At 35.2% G+C, this 24,060-nt stretch overlaps 2 protein-coding genes across 23 annotated transcripts in view; one reads left to right on the forward strand and one right to left on the reverse strand.

The window, feature by feature from the left end:
- The first annotated feature begins 2,909 nt into the window (after positions 1-2,909).
- The window catches only part of LOC112726345 (putative disease resistance RPP13-like protein 1), a 28,947-nt gene continuing 7,796 nt past the window's right edge, over positions 2,910-24,060 (forward strand). For 4 of the 20 annotated variants that reach the window (XM_072210039.1, XM_072210041.1, XM_072210042.1 and 1 more), the window contains exons 1-2: positions 2,916-6,845; positions 7,230-7,313. In XM_072210039.1, the coding sequence (XP_072066140.1) occupies positions 3,078-6,827 (3,750 nt within the window). In that variant the 5' untranslated portion in view covers positions 2,916-3,077 and the 3' untranslated portion in view covers positions 6,828-6,845; positions 7,230-7,313. Of the gene's footprint in view, positions 7,139-7,229; positions 7,314-7,441; positions 7,516-7,669; positions 7,946-8,091; positions 8,212-8,297; positions 8,422-8,514; positions 8,906-24,060 lie in introns of those variants that run through there. The other 16 variants (XM_072210051.1, XM_072210053.1, XM_072210040.1 and 13 more) reach the window with 16 other exon arrangements.
- Positions 10,668-12,589, reverse strand: LOC140177186 (probable serine/threonine-protein kinase At1g01540). 3 transcript variants are annotated; one of them, XM_072210070.1, is made up of 4 exons: positions 12,135-12,344; positions 11,473-11,591; positions 11,145-11,354; positions 10,668-11,024 (listed from the first exon to the last, which is right to left on the reverse strand). In XM_072210070.1, the coding sequence occupies exons 2-4, from the start codon at positions 11,524-11,526 to the stop codon at positions 10,866-10,868; spliced, it is 423 nt and encodes a 140-aa protein (XP_072066171.1). In that variant the 5' UTR covers positions 11,527-11,591; positions 12,135-12,344; the 3' UTR covers positions 10,668-10,865. The 3 variants fall into 3 exon arrangements, 1 of the variants encoding a protein (XP_072066171.1); XR_011868994.1 differs by lacking the exon at positions 11,473-11,591 and having other exon boundaries at positions 12,135-12,589; XR_011868995.1 differs by lacking the exon at positions 11,473-11,591 and having other exon boundaries at positions 12,229-12,479.

The raw sequence follows: 24,060 nt of genomic DNA on the forward strand, positions 1-24,060 counted from the left end.
TAAGTTTACCCACATTATTGTTAAGACATTTTTTTTCTTCTACTAATGTCATGTCAGTAACATTGTTTATTTGGAAAAATTTTAGTATCGACCACTCAATTTTTGCCAAATCAACTATTATTTTCAAATCAGCAAAAAAAATAAAATATACAAAAAAATATACAATAGAAATACATGCAAATTGGTTTATCAAAGTTTGCGTGGTTCGTCTATGGGAAACATTAAAACCCATAAATGAAGAAGAGTCTCTTTGCTTAGAAATGATTATATTAGATGAAAATGTACAAAACAAACATATTTATTGTGTTTTTAAATTGAATTTACGAAAAAATACTTTAATTATTTTTACTTTTTATATTATTTTATAATACTTTATATATAATTGTATTTTAATATCGTTAAAATTATATTTCTTTTAATATGCTATTCATTGTTTCTTTTTTAATAACTTAAAAAAAAATGTAGTCAGTTCTTTTAACTAATTATTAACTATGATTTACTAACACCATAGGGAACATCTCTTCATGTAATTGTGAAGAGAAATATGATGAACAAATTCAAATATTTGTTATAAGAAGGAAAAGTCTATACTATAAAAAAATTTAAAAATAGAAGATGCAAATGATTTGTATAGACCAATTAAAGGTACAGTGAAAGCAAATTTTTTACTCATAACTGTTGTGAAAGAAATTAAAGATTCAATTTTAAACATTTTTCAATACTATTTTGAATTTACATCACATGAGATATTGTCCGATAGAGTTGGTAAAAAAAATATTAACAGGTAATTTCACTTTATACTATTTCAATTATTCTTATTAAAAATAACTTATTTAAAAAAAAATTCTACACATTTTTTGTTCTTTTTATTGTAGATGTCATTGGAAAGCTGCATGCACGTCAAGAGATTAAGGAGAAAGAAAACCATACAAATTCAAGACAACATATATGCAAAGATGGAACAAACAACACAATAGAAAGTGCTACAACCCAATAATTCATAAAAAACATGCCTTCACAATAATCTACAACAAAAAGAAGAAAGCAACAACTCTAACAATAATCAATAAAGAAGAAGGAGGACGAGCGCCACATAATAAGACTAAGTTCATCAACTAAAACAAATGCAAAAATCAAACTACCAAATAAAAATATCACTTTGTACAACTCAAACATCCAAATCTTTTGTACTACAAATTATTTTAAACAAAATATCTTTTAAATTTAACTTTAGTTTACCCATATTTAATTTAATTCTACAAAACATAAGTACGAGACTGAGACATTACTACAAAATTTAAATCTTAAGTGTTAAAATCTTTTAATATTATAATTTTGGATAAGCCAATAAATTTAAAAAATTTCTATAAAATCAAATGATTTTTTGATTTAAATCTAGTTACGGTTTTACATCTTACATGTTTAATTTATAATTCAATTTCAATCTCAACTACCTTGCTGTTTACTACAAATTCATTTCATTGCATGCATTATTAGCTTGTATTAGAAATAATTATTTTAGACTTCTTTAGTTTGTTGGGTAATAGTCAAATTAGTCTCTAAAAAATATAGTAAGAAAGGAAAGAAATAGAGTGAATTTTTATTTTCTTTAGATGTGTTTAGATGGAAGGAAAATAAGACGGAAAAAAATGTTATAAAAAAATAATTTTACCCCTATATTATAAAATATATTAAAAAAGTGAAAGGGTAGTATTGGAAATAGAGAGAGAAACATTAGTTTTCTCTCCATTTTCTTTCCAATGTTGGAGAGCCCCACCAGTTTTTTTCCATCCATTTTCTTTCCTCTTTAATTTTCCTTCTTAACGAAACAAAGAAAAATAATCATTTTCCTTCCCATTTTCTTTCCTCCCTTTTCTTTCCTTCCATTTTCCTCTCAAACAAACATAGTGTAATTGATAACATATATAATGCTTAATATATCTAATTGGATATTGACTAAATATGTTTATGAAAATTTTTTAATTTAGTCATTTTTTCCAATTACAAAACTCTTATTTCTAATATGAACTAGTGACTAAATTGATAGATTTTCGTAATAATCACCATCCAATTGAACATGTTATGGTCATGTATGCTATGATATCTATCAATTAACATTTCACATCATCAATCATTGATGAAAATTGTGAGTGGAGTAATTGAAGGACAGATATCATTAATTCGTAATTTTTGAAGGATCAATTTAATTAAAAAAATCTTTCAGAGACGAATTTGAAAAATATTTTATCTTTCCGACACTAATTTAACTATTAACTCTTAGTTTGTTATGTTTCTTTCATCTTTGTATTTTGTCAATGCTTATAAACAAAAGTCTGTCTCTATCTCTATTATTTGGTGTTTAGATTGTTTTTTTATTTTTACTGAAACTAAATCCATGATACGCTTCACAACTAGTTGTAAACTTGTAATAGTTCAAATACTTAACTCTTAATATAGTACTGAGTGGTGACTAGTAACTAATATTAGCATAACTACTCCGATTTGATGCATTTGAGAGAGATTAGTTTGGTAGTACTATTGAACCCGGTCCCATAACATAACACGTTAGTTGAAAATTGAAACTTACCCCAAGATGCATTTATGTTGCCTGCATGAAATAAATTTGAATCAAGGACTAAAATTAGTGCGAGCCAGGTGGGACAACTTGAAGTCAATGTCCTCTTGCCTGAACCTGAATTATTGGAAGGTGCAGCTCTTCATCATATCACATTATACAAAATTAATGAATTAAGTTTTCAATCACATGGCAAAAATTAAAGGTAACAATAGAGAAGTTAATGGCAAAAATGAAAATTACTTTGTATGCACCTTCCAAATTAATAGAGAGCTAGAAAGACAGTCCCACAAAGGACATCAATATTTAATTATTAGGACCCTCAGACCCCTGTATCGTTAATTATCTTTGTCTTGTTGCCAACAAATTATTGACAACTGCTTCTTCATCTTAACTGTAAGCTTTGATATACCAACACACACTTCGGTTACAAAGCCTGCAAGCGTTGCGTTTTTTACTCACCTTCATATCTAAATTTCCGATCACTTGTTGAGATCATATCATGGCTGGTGAACTTGTTGGTGGAGCATTTCTTAATGGCTTCCTTAACGTTGTCTTTGACAGGCTCCTTACAACTGATGCTGTCAACTTGGTCCTGGGAAAGAAGCTTGGCCGTGACTTGGTTGAAAGGCTGAAGACTACTCTGTTGGGTGCTGAAGCTCTTGTTGCTGATGCTGAGATGAAGCAGTTTGGCAATTCATCGGTGAAGGAGTGGCTCGATAATCTCAGGGATGCTGTTTACTGTGCTGAGGACTTGCTCGACTCTGTCCTCATCAAAGCTAAAACGGGAGAAAAGGTACGGTCTTCCTGGCCTATTAGCTTCTTCAAGGACCGGCATAGGGAGATGGTAGATAGGATGGAAGAGGTGGTTACAAGAATACAGCATCTTGGAAACCAAAAAGATTCCCTTGGTCTTGAAAAGATTCCCACTGGTGGCTCATCATGGAGGACTCCAACCAGTTCTCTTGAGAGAGGGAATGTGTATGGCAGGGAGGATGACCAGAAGGCCTTAGTCCAGATGCTGAAGGACAACAATGAGCATCACCTGTCTGTGATAGCTATTGTTGGCATAGGTGGGGTTGGTAAAACAACTTTAGCCCAATGGCTGTACAACAATCAGGAGGAGTTCATGAAGGGATTTGATCTGAAAGCATGGGTTTGCGTTTCGGAGAAGTTTGAAGTTGCTGAGACTACAAAGAATGTCATAAAGCAGCTCCATGGAGGTACTTGTAGTCTCGATGATTTCAATTCACTTCACAATGCTTTGAAAGGAGAATTGTCCAATAAGAAGTTCTTTCTTGTTCTTGATGATGTTTGGAGTGATGATGCTGACAAATGGAGAAATTTTATGACCCCTTTCCAACAAAATGGGAATAAGGGAAGTATTCTTCTTCTGACTACTCGGGAAGAAAATGTTGCTTCCGCAGTTCAAAATTGTCACCCTTATTTTCTCAGGAAGTTGTCGGAGGACCATTGTTGGTCAGTGTTTGCGGAAAATGCATCTTTTCCACAATCAAATTGGAGTGCAGCACTTGAAGAAATAGGCAGAAAGATTGTCAAGAAGTGCGATGGCTTGCCATTAGCTGCAGAAACACTTGGTCGCTTGTTACGTACTAAGCATGATGTTGAGGAATGGAACAAGATACTAATGAGTCATATTTGGGAATTTTCGGTGGAGAAGAGTAAGATTATTCCAGCATTACTGATAAGTTACTTCCATCTTCCTCCACATTTAAAGGGTTGTTTTGTTTACTGTGCTCTATATCCCAAAGATTATAAATTTGAGAAGGATGAATTAATCCTTATGTGGATAGCAGAAGATCTTTTACCACCACCAAAGAGAGGAGAGAGTTTAGAAGAAGTTGGTTGCGAGTGTTTTGATGAACTTACTTCCAGATTATTTTTCACGAAGAGTGAAGGCTTTCGTCATTATTTTGTGATGCATGATCTCTTGCATGACTTAGCAATATTCCTTGCTGGAGACTTCTACTGCAACTCAGAAGAACTTGGTAAAGAGGAGGAGATAAAGATTCAGACTCGGCATTTGTTTGTGGATTTATATCATTGTAGCTCAAAACTTTATAATTCTATTTCTAAAGTAGAATCTTTGAGAACATTATTATTGTTGGACGATTTCTCATCTCCCGACTCCAACACTGAAGCGGCAACATATGAGATATTATCAAAGTGTAAATACTTGAGAGCTTTATCCTTCTGTAAACGTAAAATGAGAGGTTTATCCTTCAGTGTACCTGTTGTGGTGCCTGATTCAATTAAAGAATTAGTCCATCTGCGCTACTTGGATCTGTCTTGGTCGAATATTAAGACATTGCCAGAGTCTTTGTGCAACTTGTCTAATTTGCAAACCTTGAAGTTGTATCATTGTCGTAAGCTAACTACGCTGCCTAGTGGTTTGCATAAACTTTTGAAGTTGCAACATCTCGATATTAGAAAAACTGCTTTGGAAGAAATGCCCAGAAAAATAAGCGAATTGAAAGAGTTGCACGTTTTAAGTTCCTTTGTTGTCGGCAAGCATGAAGACAATGGAATCCATGAGCTAGGGGGGCTGGAAAATCTTCATGGACCCCTTGAGATTAAGAAGTTGGAGAATATTGTTGATGTGAAAGAAGCAGAGAGTGCAAAGATAATGGATAAGAAGCACATTCATCAATTATGGTTGGAATGGTCTTCAGGCGAAGATATGGTTTCAAGCTCAGAAAGAGAAAAAGTCATGCTTGATAAGTTGCAACCGCAGAATGGGTTGAAAAAGTTGAAAATCAAGGGATACAAGGGTACAATATTTCCAGATTGGTTGGGGAACTGTTCCTACCAAAACATGACACGCGTATCTCTAGAGTCTTGCAAGAATTGCTGCATGCTGCCCTCACTTGGACAGCTGCCATCTCTTAAGTCCCTCAGCATTGGAGTTTTGGATCAGCTGAGGAGTATTGGCGAGGAGTTTTACAAGAATGAAGGAGATCATCATTCTTCGCATATTGCACCGTTTCCCTCACTGGAGACTTTGGTATTTTATGACATGCCATGTTGGGAGGTGTGGCACGTATCTGAGTCGGAAACATTTCCTCAACTTAGGAAGTTTCAAATAACAAATTGCCCAATGTTGAAGGAAGAGATGCTTAATCAGGTCTTCTTTAGAATCGTTTCTTCTTTGTCGGATGTTTCCAAAGTTCGCAAACTAAGTATAGGCGACGAAATGTATCCACAGATGAAGACCATGATTCTTGATGGGGACAGTTTCTCAGTTAGGGGATGTGAATCTGTGAGGGAGTCTGCATTAAAGGCAATGAAGAGCATGAACCATCTAAGTTGCCTGCAAGAAATAGACATCTCAGGGTGTTCCTCTCATGTATCCTTTCCGGGCAATTGTTTTCCCAAATCTTTGCAAAAGCTGAAACTCTCCCAGTGTAGTAAACTAGAATTCCCAGAGCAACAGCAGCACAAGTATGATTTGGTAGACCTACAAATGGCATACAGCTGTGATTCACTGACTTCCTTGTCGTTGGATGTCTTTCCCAATCTCAAGAATCTCGGGATATATGAGTGTAGGAATCTGGAATCAGTGTCAATGTCAGAGGCACCACACGCTGCTCTTCAACGTCTCTCCATCAGTAGATGCGACAAATTAGTGTCATTAGCAGGAGAAGGACTGGCTGCACCCAACTTGACTCATCTCGGCGTCGCATATTGCAACAAGTTGGAGGCATTACCACGTGACATGAATAGTCTACTCCCAAGTTTAGACTCTCTCCGGATATATGGCTGCCCAAACATTTGCAGGTTGCCAGAGGGTGGTTTGTGGCCTAACTTGAAAGAGCTTCAAGTGGGAATTTGCGAACAACAAATGAGGGATCTATCATGGATGCCCAACTTCCACGCCCTCACTCTTCTTGCAATTGATGGTGCTATGTGTAAGAACATAAAGTCATACCCAGAGGTGGGTTCGCTGCCTCACCTTCCCTCTCTTACCACTCTGAGACTCTATCAATTTCCAAATCTGGAGACATTGGAGTGCAACGAGCTTCTCCGCCTCACCTCCCTTCAACAATTAATAATTCAAGAATGTGAGAACCTGGAGAATATGGAAGGAGAAAAGCTGCCTCCCTCTCTCTTGCTACTCAAAATTCAATACTGTGATTTGCTGGGAGAACACTGCAAGAACAAGCATCAACTAATCTGGCCCAAAATTTCCCACATTCGCACCATTGAAGTGGACTCCAAACAAATTGTCTGAACAGAGATTTCTGTGCAGGTAATTCTCTAATCTTCATGATTCACACAAGCTACCACAATTAAATTCACACATGCACAAGTCATACCAAAAAAATGATAGCTTGATTTGTGGAAAGAAAACAGTTAAACAATGGTGTTTTTTCTTTGCCTAATCTTTATGTTTATGCTTAACCAAATTCATTGTACATATCAAATTAAATACGGCTATTAAAATCGTTTACGAGATTGAAAATGTACTTGTTTCTAATCCTTTTTTTTTATCAAAGTTACCTATCGTGCTAGAAGATTCAAGGTAAAAGGAATCAGCATGAGGTATATAAGCTTTCAAAATAAAAGGATCAAATTATTGCTGTATAATCTTTTCTAACAGTAACTATTTCTTCCTTGTCTTGCTTGTATACAGAGATAGACTGTCCAACGTGCTATCTGAAATCATTGGTAACATATTGTACCATATCTATCCTTATCATCAGCAAGAACTAGAAGAGTAAGTTGGGATTTATGCCTTCAACTGCTTGCTGGATTTGTAACTCTTAAGTTGAATAGATGGAGAGTTATTCATATTATTATACACTCATCTAATGCCTTGTATAATTTCTTTTGAACACGCTATAGCTAATGTCATTAGAAGGTCAAGTTGCGATGAAGCCATCAGACAACAATTTCATCTCTATCAACTTCACTTATTGGTTAGACTCTATCCTTTTTTTTTTTTTTGAAATTATTATTTTTAAATAAACTAAAATATAGGCATACCATGAATTTAGCCAATGGTCTTTATCCTGGTATGTGCAGTTTGGACATATATAACTGTGCTTGGTTTTTCTGATGACAATCTCTTAGTCTTGAGCAGAGAAGGTCAAATATTCTGAAACCGAAAGAGTGTCAATTGCAGAAAAGGAGAGGGAAACTTAAAAGCTAAAATGTCGTGGATAATTAGCTGCTTGCAATGGTCAACAAGGAAAGTGGGAAACAACACCTTACAAGCTAGCTGCTAAGGGGGAAGAACCACTCTCCTTATATACAACATCAAGCATCCTATACTACTCGATGTGAGACTTTGAACACCCATAATACCCAAGTCCCTAACACAATGCATATATGAAGAGGCTTGATTGAGTATGATTAAGTTGTCCCTTTCAGCACATAATCTTTATATAAATTCAAACCATATTTACATTACCTTCATTCAATCAAAAGAAGTTATTTCTGTTTTAGCTTCAGGTTGGTATAGTTACTCTATTCCTCTCTGCAATTTACTTCAGGTTGGAGAATATGGCAGGAGAAAAGCTTCCTTTCTCTCTGTTACTATTTCAAATTCAAACACTGTCCTTTGCCCGGCAAACGCTATAAGAAGAAGAGTTGCAGCTAAACTCTTCATGAAGGTAACATAAACTTGATGGATCTAGAGGTATTGATCTTTGAAGCTGCTCTATCTCATATCATTTCTTATGGATACCAACTCAAATAGATTTTCCAGAGGCATCAAGGGATAGATAACTGCTGTGCTGGAGGATTTGCTTTCTTTCTGGTTTCAACCATTAAAATGCGCATTAGGCAGCTTCTGTGGCAATTGCAACTTGGTGAGCATGTAAGTACATTTGTCAAAATTTTGCATTGCGGTATTATTATTTTGATGTCAATCTTCTCTGAAGCTGAATCTGTCTCTTTCGGTTCTGTTTTTGAAGCTAAAAAGGAATGCAACAATGTTGAACACATCATTGTGTATTTATCAAGCAGGTTCTTATCATAGTCCTTCAACTTTGAGGTGTGATCGCTGTCCGTGCTCTCTAGCCAAAAAGTTCATAAACAACCGCTATCTATTGTATCATTGATTTCACCATTTAGTTGTTCTTGGACAAGAGTTCTGCATGTATGATTAGTATGTAGTGCTTGTAAGTTTTGAGACTTGTTTGTAGCTTTGATTTGGAAAATAGAGAATATTTTTACCTTCCCGTGGGTTTTTTCCCTCTCACATTGAGAGGTTTTTTCCCACGTTAAAATTTGGTGTTCTGTTGTTCTGTCTTCTCTTCAATTATTTGCTGGTATTGATGCTTCCGTATTATGCCTTTGACAGGTTTAGTTTATTCCCACCATGAATGATCATTTTACAATGTTAAATATCTTGCCTATGAAAATTATATTGAGGTGCATTCTATATAACTAGTAGTTTAATGTTTCTCTCTCCTTTTTTTATAAGAGAAAGAAAAGAATTAAAGAAAACTAAAAGCAATTCAATTTGACTGTACTAAACTCAGGAATATTGAAAATAATGCACCAACAAATTATCTTAGAAGGTTTTCATAGGTGTATACAAGAACTACTCTCTTCCTTGAATAAATGGAAGAGAAGAATCATCCTCTTCCAAAAGGAAATTCAGTTTCATTAGAAAAAACTTTTTCAAAAAAAAAATGTATGAAAAAAAAATATTGGTTCCCCCTTTCCCCCTAAATCATGGTCGAGGGGACGACAAGATTAGAAAATTGCTAAAAACATACAAGTTGTATGCTAGAATTACTGTCTGTTTGGGAAATACCAAAAAGCTACTTTTTTCAACTTTTGACTTATAGAAAGTTACATTAATGTGTTTGGTATAATTTTTTAGATAAACTTTTAACTTTTCAAAAAGTTATTCAAGAGCTTTTGAAGAAGTTAAAAAATGTGACTTCTCCTATTTTCAAAAGCTATTTTATCACTCTTATTTAATGCACAACTTTAAAACAAAGATTTCTATAATAACTATCCGAACTCAAAATAACTTACTTAAAAATTATTATTAATAAAAGTCTTTATATTTTAAGCTCCTTTTTTAAAAGAACTTATTTAAGAAGTTTAGCCAAACTGGCCCTTAGTATGTTACAAAGTTATTTTTATAAGTTGATAAAAATAATTGAAAAAAATCAATATCACTTGATAATTCTCAAATGAGATATATTTTTAGACGCAATAATAATAAATATGAGAAAAATATTTATTCTTGGATGCAGGAACAACCTTATTTTAGAGATGCAAGGCAATTAATGTCAATCACCAGAGTGAAAAGGTGTATAAGACTAAAAAGAGTGGTTTAGACATTAAATCATAACTAACTAACTAACTAAAGGTTGAATAAGGCAGCAAAAGACAAAGAAAAAGGATGTCCCAAAAAGACATTCATGATCAAGCTACCAATTAGTGCCGATTGTCTGGCTTCTAAGGACAAATTGGCAAATTCTGGAGTGGCAAGTTTTGCATTGATTGTGGATCCTAATTCTCTAAATGATCAAATAATGATATACTTTCTTACTTAAATTGCTTGTTCCACCAATTGAGCAATCATAGCCAAAATGACAAAAAAGTTACAGCTACATTTAATATTTGATTAGCCAGCCAGCAAGACCAATTCCCACAAGCATCCAACTATGAATTAGGCAATGATGATGATGATGCAATGATATTTCTTCTATCAAGATAGCTGGATGGTAGGCCTAGCATTAATGATAGTGTATAATATTCATTTTTCTTGTTCTTCATGTGTATTTATTTACCACTTTTTTTGTATAAGATGACTCACATTCAATATTCGATCCAAGTTACATAGCAATAGAATGATGAGTACATAATAAATACATAAAGAATAAAATAAAGAAAAAAAAAAAACAAATCATACAAGCTTTACTCTAGGTCTAATGCTCATAACAACTACACTCACAAAATGACAGGCACTTAATTTATGATGGGGCCATAAGTTATGATGGACCAGAATGAGACAAAGGTAGTTTGATACTACAGTTTGAACAACTTGAAAATATTAATACTTTTTATTCAACATTTGAGCTACTTTTGTCGTATAAAGCAGAAGGACATCAAAATTTTGATTTTTAGTAATAATGAATATGAGTATACAATGAATCCTAAATTGTGGTGGGAGAGGAAATTATGCAGCAAAAAATACACTCATTGCATGTTGTCCAGATTGAGGTAGAAATTAATATAGGCAAACTACTAAAACCAAAAATAATAAATACATAGCTACATTTACCATTTAACAACTATCATCTCAATCTAGTGGGATGGGCAAGATTTTACTACTATTATCATCTTCACTTTGATCAGTGATCTCTCCACCTAGTCGCTTTCTCTCTCTGCTAGAGTTCTTTTGCTCATGATGATGATAATTGCGATAGGATCGCGACGATTCTCCTCCGGTCCTCTGCTCCTACAAGAAAGAATGATAAAGTAGTGATAAATGAGAATCAGATTATAGCAATGCTGAATCATCTTGCTTTTGCTCTCCAGTTATGTATAATGTAGAGTTCAAGAAAGGGAAAGAACATACGTCACGGAATAGGATCTCGTCGGCCTCAAGCATGTGGATTATATGTCCGATTTTAGGTCTCTTTGTGGCATCAGGATCAACACATTTAAGAGCAACCAACAGAGCAAGCTTAAGAGCCTTTGAAGACGGCTTTTCAGGAAGGTTCGGATCAATGAGTTCCTCTGATTTTCTATTGCCAACCATAGTTTTCAACCACTCAATTAAATTAACCTGCAAATATACCAAATTCTAGTTAGGAAAACAGAAAAAGAGAGAAAATAATCAGCATAGAACAGTGTAAGAAGATTAAAACCAAAACTGTATACTATTATTGGTTATAGCCTCTAACCTCTCCTTGGGGTTTACTATAATCAACGGGACTTCTTCCGGTAATTATTTCCATATTAAATATCTCAAACTATAAACGTCACTCTTCTCAGTCAGCATGCATATTCCAGTGCAACATAACTACAGAACAAGAAAAGGAGAACATGAACTTTGAAGCCTAAAATATTTGAGTATAGAAAGTCTTTCTGCAGCTTCATTTCCTCAGAGAACGAGTGCATTCTAGAGACATACACACATACACTCATACTTGTTGCTCAAGTGTTGGGCTTCTTAGTGTTTCTAATTAAAAACTAAAAAGGCTTCTTAGTGTTTCTAATTAAAAACATTCGTGTGCTTCCTTATTGGTGTTATTCTTTAAGGTGAAATTTGTTTTGATAGCCTAGACTGAACTTTGGTTCTTGAAGGCTTACTTATCTATTCCTAAGAAGAATTGAAATAAAAAATACTTTTGGTTTGAGATGAACTTTGGAGGTGTTCCAGTCTGAAGCTGTCACTTACTTTTTAAAGATAAACACTATATTCTTAGTACACGGTTACCTGTAATATCAAGAAATTGTGTGTTTATCAATTTGTATCAGTAGATGTGTGTGTAAGATGAATATTGTATATATTAGAAAACTGTTCATCCGATGTTAATTAAGTTGTTAGTGAAATGCAATTAACCTGTAAGAAATAGAATCAAATTGAACTTTAGCATCCTCGAATTCAAGGCATTTCTGAATTGAAGCAGTAATAACTGTAAGGGAATGGCTCAAACCTATTAAAACAGAGAATAGCTCATGATCCTATCTATGGTCATTGTATATTCTCTTCAAAATTTTACAATATGGAGGACTATATAGCTTCCAAAACTCTTATTGAAAAATTTAAAGTATAGTTTATCTCTCAAAGAAGAAAGAAATAAGAAGTTAAAAAAAAAAAAGAAACAATCACAAGTGTCTCAATCAGTAAAAAGAATTGCAGAAAACTGTACTACTGCCTTTCTCGCACGAAATTGAAACCTTCCTCGACTTGTATTTTTGTTGCGTCTTTCATGAATTAAAAACACAAAGATGAGCCATTATTACAAAAATTTAGATCGAATTCTTAAAACTTTCTAATATTATAATTTTGGATAAGCCAATAAGTTTTAAAAATTTCTGTTAGATCAAATTGTATCAGGTTATGGTTTTACATGTTTAATTTATTCTTCCATTTCAATCTCAACTACCTTGCCGTTCACTACAAATTCATTCCATTGCATGCATTATTAACTTTTATTAGAAATAATCATTTTAGAATTCTTTAGTTTATGTTTCTTTAGTCTTTGTATTTTATCTATAAGTAGAAACAAAAAAAAATCTCTCTCTCTCTCTCTCTATTATTTGGTGTTGAGTTTTTTTACTAACAAAAATATATATATTTTATAAGGAAAAAAGAAAAAGAAAAAATCTACTAGTCGATACTAAATCCAAGAAAATACTGCTTGATAACTACCTGTAAATCTGTAATAGCTAAAATATCCGGATTTAGATCTTTTAAATTTTGAATTTCACTCTACAGGTAAAGTGTGATCTCTTGTCATTTATTTCATTAGTGGGATTAAGAGAAAGTATGAGAGATAAACCGGTGAACCGACAATACCAATCCGATCCAATATTCTGATATTCAGACCGCATAAGGTAAAAACCGGTGAAAACCGGTCAAACCCGGACTGAACCCCTGTCTTCAGGGAAATAGAAGTCATCCATTGACCATTACCGTGGACTATTATTTTTCGTATTAATATAGATGCAAATTATAATACATATACATATCTTTCATCAAATAGTTTACTTCTATTTAATTTATTTTAATTTTAGTTATAAACTCACTCATTCTTAAATTAATTATATTTTTATTTAACAATAATTATAAATTCACTCATTTTTTTTATAATTATACAATATCTATTAATATTATTTTTAAATAAATACTTGTAATATATAACAGTATAAAAGATATAAATTAATTAATTATTAAAATTTAAAATAATAACTATTTTTATATAAAAATAAAATAAAAATATTTATGATAAAGTAAAATTAACAAAATACTTATTGTTTTTGTTCCGTATTGTTTTAGAATAGTTAGATATTCTTAAAATATTAGTGAAAATATATTTTTTAAATTTTAATTTCACATTTTTTACTATTTTTTATTTTTTATTTATATAGGACTGGGTTAATCGGTTCAACCATCCATCGGTTGACCAATGATCCAATGACTCAGTAGTTTGACCGGTTCGATCATCGGTTCGGTTCTGACAACTATGTCTGAAAGTAAAAAGTCAAAATTTAGAGGATCCAAATTCAAAATACCATAACTCTCAATCTGATGCTGAGTAGTAACTAATATGCTATATAGCATAACTACTTTTTTTTTTCTAGTTTCCTATGGTATTCTCGAACTGCTAAGACTTAATTAAGTGGATTAGTGAGCTAACTATCATCCCAACCATCTTGGTTTGCATAATTACTTCTATTTGATATGTTTGAGAGAGACCAGTATAGTAGTACTGTTGATATTTGAACCTGGTCCCATAACATAACACGTTGCTTGAAAGTTGAAACTTTCCACAAGACGAGTTGAGGTCAATGTCCTCTAGCTAACAAGTTAGAAGCACCACACAATCATAAAGGGAATACACTGAATGAAGCTGAATTATTCGAACTTGGAAGAAGGACCAACCAACTCCTCATCACATCACATTATACGAAATTTCCACAAAAATCTACAATTTCCACGTCTAGCAATCACATCGCTTGTTTCAAAGTTTTGGAAATGAAAGGTAACAACAAAAATGAAAGGCAAAAATGAAAATTACGTTGCAGGAACCTTCCAAATTCCAAAATAACAATCAAATTATTAGCCCCTCAGACCCTGTATGGTCAATTGTCTTTGTCTTATTGCCAATAAATTATTGAGAACTACTTCTTCATCTTCACTGTAAGCTTTGATAAACCAATACACAGTTCGGTTACGAAGCCTGCAAGCGTTGCATTTTTACTCACCTTCATATCTAAATTTCCGATCACTTGTTGAGATCATATCATGGCTGCTGCACTTGTTGGTGGAGCTTTTCTTTCTGGCTTCATTAATGTTGTCTTTAACAGGCTCCTTACAATTGAAGTACCACGACAGTTTTAAAACTTATAATATATAATATATATCCAAAAATTTATATAACTAGAAGCCCGATGAAGGAATAAAGCTCAAATTGCATATAGCGAAATTACGAAACACGAAGCGTTCACACACTATCACTAAATGCGTAGGCACGAACAGAGAAAGGACATAATATATATAAAACTTTATAGATAGCTCTAGGATACACAAGGTAATAATTAAATTAAACAATATATATACAAAAAGATGACTAGTCACAACCTGTTGAATTTAGGCCGGCTAGTCAAATTGAATACAGCAGAATTATGAGGTTTTAAAAAAAAAACAGCAACAATCTATCTCTCAAAGTTTTCAAAAGTAAAGCCTCTAAGGCAACAAGGTTATATAAATACAAAGGATGAGAGAGCGACTACATCAAAATAAAGCAAAATAAAACAAGGAAGAAACTATACTCCGCTTTGTCACCATCTCGCAACTCACCGAGGTGGGTTACGACCTGCATTTGAAAAACAACAACATATCGTATGAGAACCGGAGGTTTTCAGTATGGTAACAGTGTCCAGTATATAAGATGTAATGTTCTGGGACGCCAAAGGCAATCCTAGAACTTCACACCGATACAGATATTCAAGCTTAGAATAAATAAATAAGTTAAACCATAAACAGGGTATTCTATCTTAGGGGATTTCTAACTAACATAGCACCGCTGTCCCACAGCCTTCGCCAGCCTAACCTCCATGCGATCCCATCGCCACCGCCTGCCGAGCCTCCTCAATCCCAGTAGAAAACACAGTTAATGCAAACAAGTAAGGCACAAGTGATATACATATACAGCAAGTAAACAAATAGCAAGTAGACATGTGATTCATTTAGGCCTAACTGAAGTTAAGCAAAGCAAACAAGTATATAGAAGATGCATATGATGAATGTCTGTCCTATTAACTCGTGATATCACTTGTCAGTCTATAAATGCCAACCCAACACATCCTCCCGGATGTAGCCTTCATGTCATGCCAGAGATATAGACTCTGCACACTCATGCAGCAGAGAAGTCTGCTATGCCAGAGATATAGGCTCTGCACATTCATGCAGCAGGGAGTCTGTCACGCCAGAGATATAGGCTCTGCACACTCATGCAGTAGGGAGTCTGCCACGTTAGAGATATAGACTCTGCACGCTCATGCAGCAGAGAAGGAATCAACAACAACTGTCTCACCATAAATAATTACAAGGATATAGTGTCTGGTAGGGGTGTTCATGGTTTGGTTAATCTAAAAACCAAACCAGTTTTTTGGTTAACCAAAAATATAGTATTAGTTAATTAACCAAATTGGTTTTACATGATGAAACTGGTTATTAACCGGTTAGTGAAATTCAAAATCGGTTTTTAACCGGTTATTAAAATAAAAACTAGTTTTTAAAAAATAACCGCTTTTATATAGAAAAACCGATTTCTACATTAAAAAATCAGTATAAAAACCGGTTTTTACACCAAAAACCGATTTTTATACCTTAAAATTGGTTTTTACATGTAAAAAAATATTTTTACACAAAAATTAATACTTTTACATACCAAAACCCAAATTTTTAAACCTTTTTTTAATTGAATTTTTTTAATCTAATTTTTTTTTTCTTTTTAAATGATACAAGTAACATTTGTAAATAATGAAATCCCTTCCATTACTTTCGTTCTTTTTTCTTTCCTATCTCTTTTTAACATTTTCTATAAATAATTTTTTCTAATATAAATAATTTTCTTTCTAAATGATACAAGTAACATTTTCTTATCTCCTTCTTTCCATCTCTCGCCATCTCTCTCCCCCTTCTCTTCTCTCTTCCTTCTCTCTCTCTCTTTCTCCCATTCCCCTCTTTCTCCCCCTCCCCTCTCTTTCTCTTCCTCTCTCTCCCCTCTCTCCCCCTCCTCTCTCTCTCTCCTCTTCTCTTCCTCCTCTCTTTCTTTTCTCTCTCTTCCCCTCCTCTCTATCTATCTCTCTCTCCCCTTCCCCTTTTTCTCCCCCTCTCTTTTCTCTCTCTCCCCTTCCCTCTTTCTCTCTCCCACCTCTCCCTCTCTCCTTCTCTCTACTCTCCTTTCTTTTCTCTCTCTCCTTCTCTTTTTCTATCTCTCGTCTCTCCTTCTCTCTCTCTCCATCCTCTCTCTCCTCTCTCTTTCTCTCTCTTTGTCCCCTTTCTCTTCCTCTTTCTCTCTCTTCTTCTCTCTCTCATATCCTTCTTCTCTCTTCTTATCTCTCTCTCTTTTTTCTTTCTCCTCCTCTATCTTCTCTTCCTCTCTCTCTTCTCTCTCACTTTAGAGAGAAGAGGGATAGAGATTGAGAGAAGGTTGAGAGAGAAAGAGAAAAGAGAGAGTAAGAAAAGAAAGAGGAGAAGGAGAGAAAAGAAAGAGAGGAAGACAAGGGGAGAGAGAAAGAAGAAAAGGAAAGAGAGAGAAGCGAGAGAGAGAAAGAGAGAAAAGAAAAAAAAGAGAGAGAAAGAGAGGGGAGGAAAAGGAGAGAGAGAGAGAGAGAGAGAGAGAGAGGAGGGGAGAGAGAGAAAGAGAGAGAAGGAAAAAGAGAGGAGAAAGGAGAGAGATATGGGAGAGAGAGAGAGAGAGAAGGAGAGGAGAGGAGAGAGAGATAGGAGGGGAGAGAGAGGAGGAGAGATAGAAAAAGGGAAAAGGTAATTAGAGAGAGGAAGGGGAGGAAAGAGAGGAAGAGAGAGAAGGGAGGGGAAAAGAGGGCAAGGAGAGAGAGAGGAAGTGAGATAGCGGAGAGAAGGAGAGAGAGACAGAGAGAGAAGGAGAGAAAGAGAGAGAGGGAGAGAAGGAAAGAGAGAAAGAGGGAAGGGGAGAGCGACAAGGGAGAGAGAAAGAAAGATGAGGGAGAGAGAGAGAGAGAGAGAGAGAGAGAGAGAGAATGGGAGGGGAGAGAGAGAGAGGAGGGAGAGGGGAAAGAGAGAAAGAGAGGAAGAAAGGGAAAGAGAGAGATAGGGGAGAAAGAGGAGGAGAGAAAGAGGGAAAAGAGAGAGAGAGAGAGAGAGAGAGAGAGAGAGAGAGAGAGAAAAGGGGGAGAAAGAGGGAGAGAGAAGCGGAGAGAGAGGGAAAGGAGAGAGAGAAGGGGAGAGGAGATAAAGAGGAAAATGAGTGAGAGAGAAGGGAGAGAGAGAGGGGGGAGGAAGGGGGAGAGAGAGGGAGAGGGGAGAGAAATGGGGGGAAAGAAGAGAGAGAAGGGAGAAAGAGGAGGGAGAGAGAGAGAGAGAGAGGAGGGGGAGAGAAAAAAGGAGAGGACAAAGAGGAGGAGGACAAAGAGGAAAATGAGAGAGAGGGGAGGGAGAAAAGGGAAAAAGAGAGATATGAGGAGAGAGAGAATGGAGAGAAAGAGGAAAGAGAGAGAGAGAGAGGGAGAGAGAGAGAGAGAGAAGAAGAGAAAGAAGGGAGGGAGAGATAAAGAGAGAAGAAGGGGAGAGGGAGAGGAAGATGGAGAGGGAGGGAGGGAGAGAGAGAGAAAGAGTATGTAATTTGGTTTTGAAATTAGGTTTTGATTTTAATTTGGTTTTGGTTTTGGTTAACCAGTTAAAAACCGATTTTTTTTAATTTGGTTTTGGTTAACCAATTCTATAAAATATGGATATGATTTTTAAAATTGTTTTATTAAACTGGTTAACCAAAATGTGGTTATGGTTTTTTAACCGGTTAACCACATTTTGGTTTTTTTATGAACACCCCTAGTGTCTGGTACACTCTTGCAGCAGAAAAATTGCCACGCCAGGGATATAGGCCCTGCACACTCTCATATAATCCAATAATTTCATCATTTCTTTCCAAGTTCTCAACTCATCATAACCATCACCGGTTTTTAATTTCTCAAATTCATCATAAGCATTCCCATTTCTCAAAAATCTCTTCAACCATATACTTCACAACTCAACATTCACCAATTCAAACTAGAAATTACACAAACCTTCCAAAACTTATGTCGTTGGCTCTAAACTCATAACTAAAAATACCCATGTTTATTCACTTATTATTTTCTCCCTTGATTCAAAGCCTAAAATACTAGCAAAAAGATTTTAAACAAGTATTACGGAAGTTTGCAAGCTTGCCGGAAAGGTAAAATAGTTAAAAACAGGGTTTTAGATGAAAAACAGGGCTTGTGCATACACACAGGATTGTGTGCGTACGCACAACTTGCAAAATTCGTCGGGTGTGTATGCGCACCAGATTGTGCGAATGCTCTCAACAGTAGGAATATCCATATGTGTGCGTTCGCACCAGAGTGTGCGTACGCACGTTTTCTGAAAATCACAGGGTGTGCGTATGCACAAGTGAAAATGTGGCCCCTGTTCAGAACACGCGCACAGCAGTGTGCGTGCGCACATAAACCAAAACTCAATTTCTGCAACATCACAGAAATTAGATTTTTGACACCGACTTCCAATAATCATATCTTTTTCTACAAAATTCCGATTTTCACAAAATCTATACCGTTTTAAAGCACTTTGAATTATCTTTAATTTGATACCAAATTTAATCAATTTCAAAAACTGTAGCTCAAGATATAATCCACCAAACTTGGCCTAAAACTGTAACTCATTTTGTTGCTTTCTTCTTTATGTCGTAGATTCTTGTGAAGGCATATTTTTTATGAATTGTTGAGTTGTATGCACCTTCTATTGTGTTGTTTGTTCTATCTTTAATTTGCATGTATGTTCTTCTTCCGAAGATGTGTCTTAAATTTGTATGATTTTCTTTCTCCTTAATCTCTTGATGGGTATGTGATCTTCGTCTGATGATATTAGTGTTGGCGAAGTTGGTTTCTATAATCAATAAATGATTTAAATTAGAAATAAAAATAATGTCTTGAATAAGTGAATTTTTTCTGGAGTATTACCTGTTTTATTTGTTGTAATGGGTGTTGAGGTTCAGTGTTTTTTGTTGGAATAAATGTCTTGGTAACAGTGTATTATTGTTGACAATCTTTTTTGAGATTAAAATAATTTATTTTGACTTTAAATATAAGTGTAAGGTTGCACAAATTTTTCAATTGGGATGATATTTCAATGTCATTACTTTTCTAGAGTGTCATTAGATTTGAAGCAGTTGTGCCCAACACTTTTTGTTTCTTCACCATCAAATAGTACAAAAATTGTTGTAGTACTTTGATCTGAAATAAGTATTGGGTTAGTAACTAATAATTTGATAGATGTGATTATGAAAAGTATATAGAATTACCTTATTGTTGGATATTGTGGTGTTTGATTACATGTGCTACAAATGTAGTTGTCTCATTTTCATCTAATATAATTATTTCTAAGCAAAGAGGCTCCTCTTCGTTTGTGGTTGTTAATGTTTTTCATAAACGAACCACGTAAACTTTGATAAACCAATTGTCTGTTTGTTTGGTAATATTGTCCAAAGAATGATACTTCATTAAGTAAGTTTGAGATGTTGTGTAGTTTGGAAATAAATTTCTTGTGCTAAATTTGATGTTATTTGAAGAAATAGTGATAAGAGACTTATATAAGTAGGTCAAATAGAAATTTAAATATTTGTCACGTAAAATTTATTATGATTAATAATATTATTATGACATTTGTAATATGGATGTTTATTATATTTAATGAGTTATTTATAGAAATTAATTATTGGAGGTTATAAATTTATTGTATAATTTATTACATTTAATAAGTTTTTTTTGTATAGTTTATTTTTTTTTGCTGATTTGAAAATAATAGATAATTTGGCAAAAATTGAGTGGTTGATTCTAAAATTTTGCCAAGTAAGCGACGTTACTGACATGGCATTAATAGGATGAAAAACATGTCTTAAAAATAATGTGAGTAAACTTATGTATCTACTTTTATATATTAAGAATAGATAATCATTTTAGAATTCTTTAGTTTATGTTCTTTCGTCTTTGTATTTAATCTATAAGTAGAAACAAAACTTTGTCTCTCTCTATTATTTGGTGGAGTTTTTTTACTAACAAAAAATATATATTTTAGAAGGAAAAAAGAAAAGAAAAATTCTACTAGTCGATACTAAATTTAAGAAAATACTGCTTGATAACTATCTGAAAATTTGTAATAGCTAAAATACGAGGATTTAGATCCTCTAACTTTTAAATTTCATTTTAGAGGATGAGATATCACATTTTATCATCTAAAATAAAAATTCAAAATTTAGTAGATTCAAATTCAAAAGAACTGTTGATATTTGAACCTGGTCCCATAACATAACACGTTAGTTGAAAGTTGAAACTTTCCACAAGACGAGTTGAAGTCAATGTCCTCTAGCTAACAAGTTAGAAGCACCACACAATCATAAAGGGAATACACTGAATGAAGCTGAATTATTCGAACTTGGAAGGATCAACCCCTCATCACATCACATTATACGAAATTTCCACAAAAATTACAATTCCACGTCTAGCATCACATCGCTTGTTTCAAAGTTTTGGAAATGAAAGGTAACAACAAAAATGAAAGGCAAAAATGAAAATTACGTTGCAGGAACCTTCCAAATTCCAAAATAACAATCAAATTAGTAGCCCCTCAGACCCTGTATGGTCAATTGTCTTTGTCTTGTTGCCAACAAATTATTGAGAACTACTTCTTCATCTTCACTGTAAGCTTTGATAAACCAATACACAGTTCGGTTACGAAGCCTGCAAGCGTTGCATTTTTACTCACCTTCATATCTAAATTTCCGATCACTTGTTGAGATCTTATCATGGCTGCTGCACTTGTTGGTGGAGCTTTTCTTTCTGGCTTCATTAACGTTGTCTTTGACAGGCTCCTTACAACTAATGCTGTCAACTTGGTCCTGGGAAAGAAGCTTGGCTCTGACTTTATTCAAAGGCTGAAGACCGCTCTGACTTTATCCACAAAACGCACATGTTATCACCTTGACTAATAATTTCCAATCTATGTAGTCTTTCTTTAGTATTTACTCTTCCTATCAGAGTAAACCAAATAAATAACTCTACTCGTAGCGGCACCAAATCTTTTCATAGGGTTCTTGTGAAACTGTAGCTGGTTATATACTCTGGGAGAGATTCGGACTATACTACCTGCACAAAAGAATTAGTTGAAAATATACCTTCCTTGTCAGACTTCTAGAAAATTCTGTCTTGCTTATCATGTGCTAGTTTTACAGGCCTTAAAGACTCATGCAAACGATCCACTAATTCCAACTCCCATTGGTATAAATCTCGCCTCCACTGGAAATTCCAAATCCATTCTAACCCATCCCAAAACCCACAATCCCCTATGACAGATCCTTTTTGGTTTGAAATGGAGAAGAGCCTCAGAAAACTCATCTTTAACGGACCACTTTGTAGCCAAACATCTTCCCAGAATCGAGTCCTCCTTCCGTCACCCACCTCCATAAACAACCCCGCAATAATCTTATCTTTCACAGTACTATCCTTGAACTGCAGCTGGCAGATATCCTTCTATGGACCCCCTCTGTTAGGTAATGTTTGAGCTGATAACATCACACTGGGTCCAAATCATAACAAGAGTATACTACCTTCTTCCATAATGGACATTCTTCTTTTGAAAAGCACCACCACCACTTGAATAGGAGTCTAGTATTTCTGACCACGGCATCACCTACCCTCAATCCCCCAACTTTTTAGGGGCTTGGACCACCTCCCACTTAACTAGCGCCAGACCATTCCTACATTCCTCCTTGCTCCACAGCAATCTTCTCTGCAATGATATCAACTTTTCTGCCACTGCCTTCGGCATCTTATACAGGCTCAAGTAGTACACCGGCAAGCTATTCAACACAGACTTAATAAGAACTAGCTTACCCTCTTTATTGAGCACCTTTGCCTTCCACAGGCTGAGCTTCTCCTCTACCTTATCAATTATTGGTTTCCAAGTCCTGACCAGTCTTGGGTTCGCTCCTAAAGGGATGCCAAGGTATCTGACTGGAAGGTATGCCTCCTTGCATCCCAACAAGTTGCACATGTTGTACGTCCACTGCTGTTCACAATTGATTGGGATTAGACTTGATTTATCAAAGTTAATGGTTAACTTCGACATCATCTCAAAGCACCTTAGCAATCTGGCATAGTTTCTGATGGTCTCTTATTCTGGTGGACAGAACAATATAGTGTCATTTGCAAACTGGAGATGTGACAACTCTATATTGTCCTTTTCAACTAGCAGCGGCACAATACGTCTGTTCCTGACTGCCTCCCCTACCATCCTATGCAGAACATCAACAACTAGAACAAACAGAAATGGAGATAGAGGATCACCTTGTCTCAAACATCTCTCCATCTTAAAAGGTTTAGATGGTGAGCCATTTACCAGGATCGACATAGACGCTGTAACCACACACTCCTTAACCCATTCCCTCCATCTCCAACCAAAGCCCATCTTCTGTAACACAATGTCCACAAATCTCCATTTAACCCGATCATAAGCCTTCTGAAAGTCTAGTTTAATGATTGCCGCTTTTTTTCTTTTCGTCTTCAGCCATTGCAGTGTTTCGCAAGCAATAAGTGCCCCATCATGTATTTTCCGATCCTTCACAAAAGCGCTCTGCGTCTCCCCCACTAGACCTGGCATGACTGATCTCATCCTTCTGACTATCACTTTGGAAATCACTTTGTACACGCAACCTACCATGCTGATCGGCCAGAGGTCCTTAATCTCCTTGGCTCCAGTGTACTTAGGTGCAAGAGACACCCAAGTAATATTGGAGTCAGAAGGCAACCTTGAAGATCGAAAGAAATTCATAACAGCTTTGGTAAACTCTGCACCAATCTCATACCAGCACTTCTTAATGAAGTTCATGTTATACCCATCACTTTCTGGAGCCTTGGAAGATTCGCAATCCCAAACTGCCTCTCTAATCTCCTCCGATGTCAGTAATCTCTCCAAAGCTATGGACTCCTCTTCATCAATCCGGTTTACCAGTCCGTCCCTAAATCCCACCACCGGTGATCTCTCCTGGTGATACAAATTTTTATAGAAATCTCTAATAGCGATCTTGATCCTAGCTTGATTTCTTACCAACCTTCCGTTAATTAACAGGGTATCAATTCTGTTATTCCTCCTTCTTGCCGATGCCAAGTTATGAAAGTACCTGGTGTTTTTATCCATATCCTTCGCATGTTTGGAGCGTGACATCTGCTTCTAGTGTATTTCTTTTCTCACGTACCACTGCTTGCAATAGCTTACTAGAGCCTTCCTTCTAGCCTCCGATGTACCATCATATACTCCATTTCCTGCCAACTCATCTATCTTTCTGATTTCCTCCTCAAAGTGTTGAATTTTCTTATCCATGTCACCAAATTTGTCCTTATGCCATCTTCCCAAAGGCACCGTAAGAGCCTTCAGCTTATCTGTGAATTGCACCTCACCAAGATTCCTCAATTCCTCTCTGACCATTCTTAGGAAACCTTCATATGTAAACCAGGAGTCTAAGCTT

The sequence above is a fragment of the Arachis hypogaea genome, chromosome 12 (genome assembly GCF_003086295.3).
Source record: "Arachis hypogaea cultivar Tifrunner chromosome 12, arahy.Tifrunner.gnm2.J5K5, whole genome shotgun sequence".
NCBI lineage: Eukaryota > Viridiplantae > Streptophyta > Magnoliopsida > Fabales > Fabaceae > Arachis > Arachis hypogaea.